A 13,902-nucleotide genomic window follows, 5' to 3' on the forward strand; every position below is an offset into this window, starting at 1 on the left:
ATTAAGGTGGCTAAGTCCCCAGGGCCCAATGGGACCCATGTTCTAAGCTTCATTCTCCATCACTTGGTCAGACAAAGACAACAGAAGGTAGCGAGGGGGTTGCCGCGGGTACCACTGAATCGGGAAAGGCTTTCATCCAGTTTGAAGTGACGGCGCTTGGAATAACCGGGACTTACCGGCGGTGAGGTTGACCACCGAGGCTGTCCCCGCTGTGATTGCATCGACCTGCGAGTGGATTTCGTGCTTCGATTCATCCACCTTGTTCTGGACCCACACCTTGGACGCCTGAGGGGAGACGGAAATCAGCAGCTATGTCGTCAGGATGCAAATGGCTCCCATCCCAGAGCAACCGCTATCTACAGCGGAGAACACCCTCAGGACATGTGTTGCCGTTAAACCCATTCTGAACCTGGGTTCGAATCCCGCCGCGACAGATGGTGGAATTTGAATTCAATAGATGTCTGGAGTTAAAAATCTAATGATGACCATGAAACTGTTGGCAATTGTCATAAAAATCCATCTTGTTCATTAATCTCCTTTAGGGAAGGAAACTGCCATCTTTACCTGGTCTGGCCTACATGTGACTCCAGACCCCCAGCAATGCGGTTGACTCTTAACTGCTCTTTGGGTAATTAAGATTGGGTAATAAATGTTATCAGCAATGCCTACATTCTGTGAAAGAATAAATAAAAACCCATTCTGAGTCACATCTGATCCAAGTCCTAGCCACCTTTAACGCCAATGTATATTGTGCTGTCTGCTCTCAGACCTCTCACTGAGATCTATTATGTGGAATAGCTTTGAGAGATGAAAGATTTGAAAGAGACCTAAGGGGCAACTTTTTCACACAGAGGGTGGTGCATGTATGGAATGAGCTGCCAGAGAAAGTGGTGGAGGCTGATACAAATACAACATTTAATAGGGACATGAATCGGAAAGGTTTATAGGGATATGGACCAAATTTTTGCAAACGGGACTAGATTCCACACTGTAGGGAATCTAATCTAATTTAATTCAGGATATCTGGTCGGCATGGGTGAGTTGGACCGAAGGGTTGGTTTCCGTGTTGCATAACTCTGTATAAAGAAAACACAACTCTAGAGCCCATCCAATCCATTTCCACAGTTAGAGCAAATGACATTACTTTCCCAGTGGACTACTGGGAACAGGATGAGTAGGATGGGTGTGGATGTAAGTTTGCTCGCTGAGCTGGAAGATTCATTTTCTGACGTTTCGTCTCCAAACTGGGTAACGTCAGTGAGCCTCCGGATGAAGTACTGGTGGTATAGCCTGCTTTCTATTTATGTGTTTAGGTTTCCTTGAGTTGGTGATGCCATTTCCTTGGTGGGTGGTAAACGGGATCCAAGTCAATGTGTTTGTTGATAGAGTTCCGGTTGGAATGCTATGCTTCTAGGAATTCTCGCGCATATCTCTGTTTGGCTTGTCCTAGGATGGATGAGTTGTCCCAGTCAAAATGGTGTCCTTCCTCAACTGTATGTCAGGATACTAAAGAGAGTGGGTCATGTCATTTTTGTGGCTAGTTGCTGTTCATGTATCCTTCTGGCTAGTTTTCTGCCTGTTTGTCCAATGTAGTGTTTGTTACAGTTCTTGCAAGGTATTTTGTATATGACATTAGTTTGTTTGTTCGTCTGCATAGGGTCTTTCAAGTTCATTAGCTGCTTTTTTAGTGTGTTGGTGGGTTTGTGGGCTACTATGATGCCAAGAGGTCTGAGTAGTCTGGCAGTCATGAGTGGGATACTAAATCAGATGGATGTGCAGAGGCTGTCAGGGTGCGATATCTCCTTTTCCAACAACCATTAAACAAGTCCCCTTCTCATTTCTCTCCTGAGTTTCACATCCTGAATGACCACTGAGTGATTTGTAAACAGGCAAACGTCGATGAGCACAGGTTATGAACACCATAACTGTGAGTGACTCATGTTTAAAATATCAAATTTTGGCATACAAGACTGTTTGTTATAAATCCAAGGAGAAAAATTGTGCTGATAATCTGGAAACACTCAGAGACTGAGGAAAACAGTGTGGACACATTGAGGAAAGAACAGAATAGAGGAATACAGTGTCGGGTAAAGAAAACGGTCTTGTTACTCTCAGGATATTGACTGACCAAATTCACGTGGCACTGGAGTCTGCATAACTCCAGGTAAATGAGTTGTGGACCCAGCCAGCCTGTGAATGGGCAAAAACAATATGGTTACATTCAATAATGCCAGCTGCTCTTCAATGACCAGGGAAAGAACACCACCTTCCTACAAATGCTGATCAACACCAACACAAATTAGATGGGCCAAACGGACTGATATTGTTCAGTCAGTTATGATACAGCAACCCATTCTGCAAACAGTTGCAGCCTTCGATAGCCAGTCTGGATGGACTGGGGGTTTCGATATTCACAGGTAACACTGGAGGAGGAACGGGGGGGGGGGGGGGGGGGTTAGCCCAAACACCCGGACCCCTCCCATCAAATGCACTTTACCCATGTACAGGACGTGAACACGAACGGCAAGGTCAAGGTTTTGTTTGCTTCGTAACCCCGTGAACCCAGTTGCTCGTCGAGTCATTTCAGAGGGCAGTTACGAATCAACTAGGAGATAGTGAGAACTGCAGATGTTGGAGAGTCAGAGTGGAGCTGGAAAAAGCACAGCAGCATCAGAAGAGAAGGGGAGTCGATGATTCAGGTCAGAAGCTTTCGTTAAGAATCAATCACATGGAGTCACATGTAGACCAGACCAGGTAAGGACAGCAGATTTCCTTCCCCGAAAACGAACCAGGTAGGGTGTTGAACAGCAATTGACTGTGGTCACACAATCGGCGTTACACTCTATTTGTTTTCTACATTCTGGATTTTAACGATCTGCCTGTGACAGGATTCGAACCCACATCGCCAAGAACATTAACCCGGGGCTCACAATGCCGCCATTTCAAAAACCCCAAATGCACAACTGACGAGAGTCCCTGCTAATAGACGAAAGTGTGCTGAATAATTCAAGAGAATGTCAACCAATGGATAAAATCAGGCCCAGGGCTTTCCCATTTGAGACACGTCGATTATGATTTGAAACGAGGAGTGAAGCGGGAGCAAACAGACTCACCATGTCCTGCCCCAGTGGGGGTAAATTATCTATCTCAGTCAGGTCAGACTCAGCTTGCTGAACCGCCTGCATACTGGAGTTAATGGTTCCCATTAATGCTTGCTGTGCTGATGTCTGTTAGGCAGAGCAAATTAGCAAAGCCAGTTAGGATCAAATCGTACATTTCTTTCAAAGATAAAAGATGCACATTAATCAACATAAGTCAGTGTCTGAATCTAAGGTGAAATTATTTTTAAGATAAACACGCACAACTTTTAATTTATTAAAAATAAAAATCAAGAAACTGAATCCAAATTGCAAATCAAAGGGCTTCCAAAGGAATGGGAGCAATAAATGAACTTTGGTGTTAATGCATTGTTGAAAAACATGACAAACTGTGAAGTGAGTTCTCACTGGTTGTGGAATGAACAAGTGGACTGCTGTCCAGAAATCGTAACTCCAGATTCCTACCAGTGGGGGCATGTGGCCCCGGTGCATTTGCCCACTCAGGATCTGCTGCTGAGGAGCTGGCATGGTGCCAGTGTTGAAGCTCTCCGGCCCGCCCGCGCCCGGCCTCATCACAGCGGGCAGCGCCACCGACGCGTGCTCAATCTTCCCTGTCTTATTAAACTGCTGCTGCAGTATGGTGGATCTGTGGAGAGTTAAGGGCAGGAGAGTTATTCACCAGTGGCAGGGTTCAACCGCCGTCAAAAAATAATTCCGAATTTGCGCAGCGCCTCATGCCATCGTGGGACAACACGCAGTCGCCATTGAAGAAACGCAGCAGCCAATTTGCAAATGGGAAGCTCCCAACAAACAGCACAGTGTTGGGGCACATCGTTGGTCAGTGGTTAGCACTGTTACCTGACAGCACCAGGGTCCTGGGTTAAATTCCAGCCTTTGGTGACTGCCTGTGTGGGGTTTGCACATTCTCCCCGTGTCTGCATGGGTTTCCTCCCACATACACAAAAATGCGCAGATTAGGTGAATTGGCCACGCTAAATTGCCCATAGTGTTGGGTAAATTGAGGGTAGAGGATTGAGTCTGGGTAGATTACTCTTCGGAGGCTCAGTGTGGACTTGTTGGGCCACATGGCCTGTTTCCACACTGTAGGGATTCTATGCTCCTATGAAACAGCAGTGTGACAATGAGCAGATTATTCATTATTGGTGATGTTGGATAGGGAGATAACCACGGACTGCGACACTAGGAACATCTTGAAACCAGTGCCAGGAGATCTCTCACATCCACCAGGAAAGGAAGGTGGGGAGACTCTGAGGAGCATTCCCCTCAACAAGATGCCACGCTCCCTCAGTGGGAGGGTCAGCATGACAATGATGCGCTCAAATTCCAGAGTGAGACTTGAACCCACCATCTTCCAACTCAGAGCAACTCCCAAACAGAGCTCACAATTTAGATTGACGCAAACAGACGGTTTGGAAAAACCAAGATGCATGAAGATTTTGGAACATGTTTGTTCTCTAACTAAACATTTCAGATTTCAGTCAGTCTGGAAGTCAGTAGGAAGGTTTATGTATTTTCTGGTGAGGAGAGGTGCAAGAATAATTATGGTTAAATAGCTCTGATTCTTTACTTTTTTGGAGAGACCGATTCTTCCAGCATTGTTGACTCTTCATCCCCTTCCAGTCCAAATCGATCCTTACTTTGCTTCTACAGGAAGGAGGAAGTGTTAGAGACATCACAAACTCATGCAGACGAGGCTGTGCTGTTATCACGCTCACTATAATTGTCCAAAGAAATCCAGAGACTTCTCCAGGAATCTCACATAAAAGACAACCAAGAAACAGGCTCTTCTAACCCAACCGATCGATGATGGTGTTGGTCTCAAACATGAGCCACAGTCCCAATCCCATCAGCCCCATTTCCCTATCTTTCTAACACAGGCCCCTCCCCTTCATTAAGCTATCACCCCCCAGTCTCAAACAGTCATTTAATAATACAGTATCGAGGAGTGTGGTGCTGGATAAGCGTAGCTACTCAGGCAGCATTCGAGGAACAGGAGAATCGATGTTCTGGGCATAAGCCCTTCATCAGGACTGAAGAGCTTATGCTCGAAACGTTGATTCTCCTGCTCCTCGGATGTTGCCTGACCGGCTGTGCTTTTCCAGCACCACACTCTTCGACTCTGATCTTCAGCATCTGCAGTCCTCACTTTCTCCTATTTAATGATACAACCAAATACTGACTGGTCTTTACACAGCTTCAGCTTACATACAGATAAGAAAGGACACCACTTCAACTGGGACAACATATCCATCTTAGGACAAGCCAAAAAGAGACATGCACGAGAATTCCTAGAAGCACGGCATTCCAACTGGAACTCTATCAACAAGCAGATCGAGTTAGACCCCATCGACCACCCCCTGAGAAAAAGAACAGGAAATGACATCACCACAGCAAATGAAATCACCACAGGAAATGACAACACCGACCCAAAGAAACCTAAACATATAAATAGAAAGCAGGAATCATATACAGTGCTTCGCCTGAGGCCCACTGAAGATGTTAGCTAGTAGGGTGACAAAACATCTGGACATGAACCTTCCAGCTCAGCGAGCAAACCCACATCCAACAGCTTCATCTTTTTTTTAAACAAACAGCATCTCGTCCTTGACTTTGAGAACCTTGAGAGGTTTGAGTTATAAGAAAAGGTTGGATAGGCTGGGGTTTTTTTCACTGGAGTGTAGGAAGGTGAGGGGTGACCTCATCCAGGTTTGTAAAATCATGTAGGGTGTCAATAAGACAAATGGCGGGTGTCTTTTCCCCTGGGTGGGGCATATCAAGATCAAGGGGCATACTTCCAAGGTGAGAAGAGAAACATTCAAAGAAAAAAGAGAGGCAATTTTTTTTTTACACAGAATGGTTCGTTTGGGGAGTGAACGTCCAGAAATAGTGGTGGATGTGGGTACAGTTAAAAAAACTAAAAGACATTTGGATAAGTACATGAATAAGAAAAGTTTGGAGGGATGTGGGCCAAGCACAGGTAGGTGGGACTAGTTTAGCTATGGTCAACATGACTGGTTGGACCAAAGGGTCCGTTTCTGTGCTATATAACTCTAACCTGCTTAATTTTGCATATTATTTGCCCATTCAACTAAGGACGGACAATTCAGCTGCTAATTACCAACGACCATTTGGAAGCTGATAGTAATCAATGCAATATCAACCAACTGCTCTGGCCCAGGAAAGTTACCATTTAAACCATTCGGTCATAGTAAGTTTTACTTTATGATTTAAAGCATCCCAAGGGGAATCGGTTTAGCTCAGTTGGCTGGATTGTTGGTTTACAGAGCAGTATGATGCCAACAGAGTGGGTTCAATTCCCATCATCGGTTTGAGGTTACCATGAAGGGCTCTCCTTCTCAACCTCTTCCCTCACCTGAGGTCTGCTGGCCCTCAGGTTAAATCACCACCAGTCACTTCTCTCTCAAATGAGAGAGCAGCCCCTATGGTTTGGTAAGACTATGGCGATGCAACTAGAAAGCATTTCAAAGTTGTAAATATAACTGTTGCAAAGGAATTGCTGGGTTATGGAACTGAGCAACCAGACAGCCCAGATTTATTATTTATTCTCCGCTCAGAAAACTGGGGAAGACATTTTTCTGTAGGGGGCAGCTGGAGAGGGACAGGCAAGACTGGGAGAGTGAGGACAATGTCACTGAGGTGGTTCAGAGGTGCACGATGGATGGACGAACCCCTTGAGAAGTTGAGCAAAGGCAAAGGCAGCAATGATGTGACTCGGATTTGAGCCGTTTCAGAGCTGAGGCAGAGCAGGAACTGATCAGAGAGCCTAAAACATTTGGCCGCAGGGTATAGACTTGACAGGAATCAATTGGATAGTAGACAGAGAGATAGGATTTTGGCTGATATATGACAAGACCAGAAAGGCTGAGGAACGTGAGAAGGATGGGAGAACGGGTGGTGCTGGGAAAGCACAGCCGGTCAGGCAGCATCCAAAAAGCAGGAGAGTCCACTTTTCGGGCATAAGCCCTTCATTGGGAATTCCTCATTCCCGATGAAGGGCTTATGCCCGAAATGTCGATTCTCCTGTTCCTCAGATGCTGCCTGACCTGCTGTGCTTTCCCAGCACCACACTCTCAACTCTGATCCCGAGTCCTCACTTTCTCCTCAGTCGAGTTATTAGAATGATGAACTTTGATTAGTCGCATACCTTTTAGTCTTCAGTTTGTGCTAGACAGGTGTACTGACCTTCTTGAGGATGATGTCGATATAACCTGCAATTAGCTGAGAGATCTGTTCACCTTCTGTCGTCTGAACCGAATAGTAGCTTTCCTGGTACTCTCCAAAATCCTACAGAGCAAGACCGAATTTCATGAATACTTGGACCAACAGCCTCGTGAAAATGGAGCATTGTCTCAAGAACATCCACATTCCAAACGTCAGCCACTTCCCAATTCTTGACATTGTCCAAAAGTGTAGGGCTGTAAAAGGATGGAAAGGTAACCTACTTCGCCCCACCCTCCACTGTCAAATGGCGGGATATACAGTGACTAGGCAGTCAATCTGTGACAACCACATCATCAACCTTGGGCAACTGCCTGTGTGTGGAGTTTGCAAATTCTCCCCATTCTGCGTGGGTTTCCTCTGGATGCTCTGGTTTCCTCCCACAATCCAAAGATGTGCAGGTTGGGGTGGCTTGGCCATGCTAAATTGCCTGTAGTGTTTAGGGATGTGTAGGTTAGGTGCATTAGTCAGGGGAAAATGTAGAGTAATAGGGTAGGGAATGGGTCTGGGTGGGATACTCTACGAAGGGTCGGTTGTTGCTCCAAATGGCTTGTATCCAGACTGTAGGGATTCTATGAACTGATGCCTGCCCTTGACACCAAGCGTTAGACCAGATCTGGTTCAGTGTGGCTCAGGGCTTAAAACCTTCACTCTGCCAGCTGCAGAGTGCACAAGTTGGCACAAACAATCCATGAGGACAAGCACTTCAAGTGAATGTGCTCACTGCATTCTTGGGTCCAAAGACTGATTCTGTTCCAGTGTTGGCTTCACGGTGGCTGTACCTGCTCTGTACAGCTGTGGCCTCCGATATAGCACAAACCTCCCATCATTCCCAATCACCATGGCAACCGTCTCTCCTTGGACAACAGCAAGCTAAAGGTAGGCAGGGACTGACTATTCCTAAGGGCAGCACGGTGGTTTGGTGGTTAGTACTGCTGCCTCACAGCGCCAGGGATATGGGTTCCATCCCAGCCTCGGGCAACTGTCTGTGTGAATCTTGCACGTTCTCCCCGTGTCTGTGTGGATGTCCTCCCAGAGTCCAAAGATGTGCAGGTTAGGTGGATTGGCCGTGTGAAATTGTCACATGTTGTCCAAGGATGTGGAGGCTGGGTGGGTCAACCATGGGAAATGCAGGATTACAGGGATAGGGTAGGAGATTGGGTCTGGGTAACATGTTTCTCGGAGGGCTGGTGTGGACCCAATGGGCTGAATTGACTGCTCCCACACTGTGGGAATTCTATAATTGATGGGGAGTCATCCCGTTGCCCCATTCCTATATTGGGGCCCCTCACAGATAGACTGATGAAGAAGGCACTAAGAAGATCCCAGAGATGTCATCGTGGATGTCGCGCTTAAAGGAGCTGAGAACCCAAGGAATGGGTCTTTGGAGATCTGCTGGAGCTGATCAAACTCTCTGGGATCTCCCAGGTTTCTGGGATTAGGTTCTGCTTCATACAGTGCCCCCATTATCTGGGAAAACAAAAGCATAAGGGGCTTCTCAGCTTTCATGACCTCTCTGTGAGCAAGCCGGCTCATTCACTAACAAAAAGCTCAGCAACTCTAGGCAGTGAGAACAACCTCTTCCCCAGTATCCTACCAGAGTGAAACTCTTTGGAGAAGCAGCCCAGCGTTTGACAGTTGTGAGTGGCCACTCTTGCATCACTTCTTTGGTCTTTTCATCGACACGCATCACGGAATCCTTGGTAATGCCCAGAAGTCGAGGTACTAACTTGTTCTTCCCCTTCATTTTTTCCTAAAAGGAAAGGAAATGCCATTCATATGTAAAGATTCACCCAACATGACACTGGTGCCAATCTTTTAGATTTTCCAAATACAATGGGTGGGATTGCCCATTTAGTGAACTGCCCCGTCCATTTGCAGTAAAGATGGTTGACCACCCCACCTGACTCTTCAGGAGCAAAGTCCACCCCATCACTTCCTCCCATCAGACCTTGCAGACAGCAGCAATGGGCCCTTCTCTGAAATCAAGACCCTGGGCACAGAAATGATCGTGGAATCATCAAATGTTACAGTACGAAAGGTGGCCAATCCACCCATCATGTTTTTACCGGCTCCTGAAGGAGCGAGCCAGCTAGCCCCACTCTCCAGCCCTATCTCCATAGCTCTCTAACCTTCACCATGTTTAAATATGTATCCAGCTCTCTTCTGGAATCAGCCACCCCCAATCTCCCAGGCAGCGTATTCCAAATCGTAACAATTCTGTGAATGAAGAAATTTCTCCTCATCTCACTCCTAGCTCTCTCTTTAAATAGTTATTGACACACCAACTCATAGAAACAGAATATCCTTCTTAATGCTCTGAAAATCTTTCATAATTTTGAACATCTCAATAACGTCATCTCATAGTCTTCACTGGTCCAAGGAAAGTAAGGCCAGTCTCCTTGCCTTGAATCTTTTCAATGGCATTATCATCACCGAACCCACGATGAGGGAAAAGGAGGCCTAAGACTGGAACCAGACAGTTTGGCTAAGATGAGGGTTTGGGTCAATGACAGTACAGACTGAAGGAAATTTATTGCTTGGCACAGACTTGGCTCAGCTTAATGATGGGCCAAGAAGCGGGTGGCACGGTGGCTCAGTGGTTAGCACTGCTGTCTCACAGCATGAGGGCCCCAGGTTCGGTTGCAGCCTCAGGCGCCTGTCTGTGTGGAGTTTGCACATTCTTCCAGTGTCTGTGTGGGTTTCCTTCCACAATCCAAAGATGTACAGGTCAGGTGAATTGGCCATGCTAATTTGCCCACAGTGTTCGGTGCATTGGTCAGAGGGAAATGGGTCTGGGTGGGTTACTGTTTGGAGGGTGGGTGTAGACTGGTTGGGCCAAAGGGCCTGTCTCCACACTGTAGGGAATTTAACCTAATCAATCAAGTAAAGGATTAAAAACAGTGCAATTAAGTAAGACTGTCCCGAGAGAGAGATTTTCAAAACTTCCTGTTCAGAAATATGATGACATATTTCTGGAGCAGGTGGGACTTTAGCCTAGGCCTCTTGGTCCAGAGGTAGGGACACAACCACTACACCACAAGAGCCCTCAAATATTAATTTAACAACGCATCCATTTATTACAGACCTTTTGTCATCAACCTGCTCAGAAATATTGTTCTCTACTTCTGGAGCAATTGGAACTTGAACAAGCCTTTTGGCTCAGAGGTAGGGACACTACCAGTACGTTACAGGAATCCCCTACTGCTCAGAAGGACATCAGTGAGTGAAATTGGTGACTGGCATTGCTGAAACATGCTTATTTCTGAAGAACCAATTGTGATCTCCAACTCCAAACGTAGACCCAGGTAACAGCTGCACCCAACTGTTCAGCCAGACCTCCATTCAGGGTTTCAACCAACAAGGTTAGCAATCGGTAACAACAATTAAATTTAAATTATTACAGAAATCATATCTCATTTTTGGTTATTCTGGAGAGAGAGACAGAGAGAGAGAGAGAGACAGAGCAAGATTTACAGTCCACTCTGTGGGGGCTTAATCGGGTTGACTCAGAGATGGTTTCCATTGTAACATAGAGGCCACTGCCTCATGATAAAGAGTCAATCATTTACAACCGAGGCGAGGAGAAGTTACAGATAGCTTTTCTATAACGCAATGGCTGCATTCTTGTGCATCCCCGCATTACAGAAAAATTGTACTTTAGGAACAGCGTTCCAAGCGTCGGTGATGTAATCGCATTACAGCCAACACACGTTTTAAACGTTTGAGCTTTAGAAACAGCGTCCCCATTTATTCAATTGTGTTACGGTGAATTAGTGTTAATGAAATGCGCGTTATAGCTGAACAAGTTGTACTTGATCAAAAGGGGTGAGGTTCTTTGGAACTCTCTACCCCACTGGAGATTAGGTGCTCACTCGTTCACTACATTAAAGACTACAATAAGCAATGTCTTTGATGTCTCAGGGAACTGAGAGACATGGAGACTGGAGGGGAAAGAGAAGCCGAAGTCAAAGGTCAGTTATGATCATTTCCAATGGCACAGCAAATTCGATGGGCAGAATCATCTCCTTCTGTTTTCATTTATCGGGGAGCGACGGCCTAGTGGGATTATCGATGGACTGTCAATCCAGAGAAAAATACAAAATAAAAACTGAAAGGACTGCGGATGCCGTAAATCAGAAACAAAAACAGAAATTGTTGGACAACCTCAGCAGGTTTGGCCACCTGTGGAAAGGAATCAGAGTTCGTTCGGGTCAATTCCGAGGAAAGGTCACTCAACCTGAAACGTTAACTCTGATTTCTCTCCACAGACGCTGCCAGACCTGCTGAGCTTTTCCAGCAATTTTTCTTTTCGTTTGCGTTAATCCAGAAACCCTGGTAATGTTCTAGGGACCCGGGTTCAAATCCTGCCATGGCAGAATTTGAATTCAGTAAAATAATCTGGAATTAAGAGACTAATGATGACTACAAATCCATTGTCGATTGTCAGAAAAAAACCCATTTGGTTCAGTAATGTCCTTTAGGGAGGGAAACTGCTATCCTTACCTGGTCTGGCCTACATGTGACTCCAGACCCACAGCAATGTGGTTGACTCTTAACTGCCTCTGGGCAATAAGGGATGAGCAATAAATGCTGGGCTAGCCTGCGATGCCTTTATCTCATGAATGAATAAAAAGAAATTTCTGTACTGTGTTCAATAATATCACTTTTGTGTTTCAGCTCCCAACAACTCAATCACTTTACCCAACAGACAGGTTCAGGGAGCACTACGTCCAGGAATGATAGCTTCGAGTGTTGGTCACTGAATGCTTGCTGAATGTTTGACACACGCAACAACAACTCTCACTTTTTCACAAACTGAGTGCAGCTGGTCACCGAAAGCACATGAAAACTGGGCAAGCAAGCAAAATTCTTACCTTCACCAAAAAGAACGACACCCCATAGGTTCGGAGCGAGCGAGCCAACTTAACATATTTAACTTTTGCTTCAATCTCAGTCATTTCCCCGCAGTTCTTGTGTTCCTAGTGTAAGGAACCAGATCAGAAAATAAGTATTCGTTGAAGCAATTTTTGTTTCACTTCTTTGGGTAATAACTCCCTTCCTGCTAATTTTTCCTGACCATTTCGCACTCTCCACTCCTCTTCTTTCATCTCGCTAAATGGCACGGTGGCTCAGTGGTTAGCACTGCTGCCTCACAGCGCCAGGGACCCGGGTTTGATTCCAGCCTCGGGTGACTGTCTGTGTGGAGACTGCACATTCTCCCCGTGTCTGTGTGGGTTCCCTCTCACAGTCCAAAGATGGACAGCTTAGGTGGACTGGCCGTGCTAAAAATTCTTCCCTACAGTCCAGGGATGAGCAGGTTGGGTGAGTTCGGGGATAGGGCCAGTGGGCCATGATCTGCTGGAGTCCACACCTCTGTTACAAGAACATCATGCAAGCAAGCGAAGAAGATCTGAATGTATACGGAACAGACTGCCAGAGGAAGTGGTGGATGCAGGTACAGTTACAATACATAGAACAGTACAAGACCTTCGGCCCACAATGTTATGCGTTACTTCTATCCTACTCTAAGATCAAACTAACCTACATACCCAACATTTGACTATCATCCATGTTCCTAAGAGTCGCTTAAATGTGCCTAACATAACTAACTCTACTCCCACCGCTGGCAGATCATTCCACGCACCCACCACTCTCTGTGTAGAGAACCTACCTCTGACATCTCTCCTAAAACTTCCTCCAATCACCTTATAATTAATCCCCTCATGATAGCCATTTCCACCCTGGGAAAATGTCTCTCGCTACCCACTCTATTTATGCCTCTCATCATCTTGTACAACTATCAAGTCACATCTCATCCTTCTTCACTCCAATGAGAAAAGTCCTAGCTTCCTCAATCTTTCTTCCAAAGACATGCCCTCCATTTCAGACTCCTGGTAAATCTCCTCTGCACCCCTCTCTAAAGCTTCCAAATCCTTCCTATAATGAGGCGACCAGAACTGCACACGATATTCCAAGTGTGGTCTAACTGGGACTTTATAGAGCTGCAGGATAACCTTGCGGCTCTTAAACTCAATCCCCCTGCTAATGAAAGCTAACACAAAATACGCCTTCTTAACAACCCTATCAACTTGGGTGGCAATTTTGAGGGATCTATGGACGTGGACCCCAAGATCCCTCTTCTTCCCACACTGCCAAAATTCCTGCGTTGGACCCTGTAATCTGCAATCAAATTCAACCTTCCAAAATGAATTACTTCACAATTTTTCAGGTTGAACGCCATCTGCCACTTACCAGCCCAGCTCTGCATCTTGTCAATGTCCTGCTGTAACCTACAACAGCCTTCCACACTATCCACAACTCCATCAACCTTCTTGTCATTTGGCAAACTTACTAACCCACCCTTCCACTTCCTCATCCAAGTCATTCATAAACAACACAAACACCAGAGGTCCCAGAACAGATTCCTGCGGGACACCACTGGTCACCAAGCTCCAGGCTGAATACTTTCCATCTATTACCACCTTTCATGGGCCAGCCAATTCTGTATCCAGACAGCCAAATTTCCCTGTATCCCATGCTT

General features: G+C 46.0%; 1 protein-coding gene across 4 annotated transcripts in view; it reads right to left on the reverse strand.

Moving 5' to 3' along the window:
* Positions 1-13,902, reverse strand: part of LOC122542439 (talin-2) — a 354,392-nt gene that overhangs the window by 173,065 nt on the left and 167,425 nt on the right. For 3 of the 4 annotated variants that reach the window (XM_087982135.1, XM_087982136.1, XM_087982137.1), the window contains 7 exons: positions 12,236-12,340; positions 8,956-9,111; positions 7,323-7,424; positions 4,687-4,763; positions 3,564-3,744; positions 3,114-3,227; positions 177-285 (listed from right to left, as the gene is read on the reverse strand). In XM_087982135.1, the coding sequence (XP_087838261.1) occupies positions 177-285; positions 3,114-3,227; positions 3,564-3,744; positions 4,687-4,763; positions 7,323-7,424; positions 8,956-9,111; positions 12,236-12,340 (844 nt within the window). The remainder of the gene's footprint in view (positions 1-176; positions 286-3,113; positions 3,228-3,563; positions 3,745-4,686; positions 4,764-7,322; positions 7,425-8,955; positions 9,112-12,235; positions 12,341-13,902) is intronic. The other variant, XM_087982138.1, reaches the window with a different exon arrangement.

The sequence above is a fragment of the Chiloscyllium plagiosum genome, unplaced genomic scaffold (genome assembly GCF_037043375.1).
Source record: "Chiloscyllium plagiosum isolate Xiang-an unplaced genomic scaffold, Cpla_swu_hap1 HiC_scaffold_42, whole genome shotgun sequence".
In the NCBI taxonomy this organism is placed as follows: Eukaryota; Metazoa; Chordata; class Chondrichthyes; order Orectolobiformes; family Hemiscylliidae; genus Chiloscyllium; species Chiloscyllium plagiosum.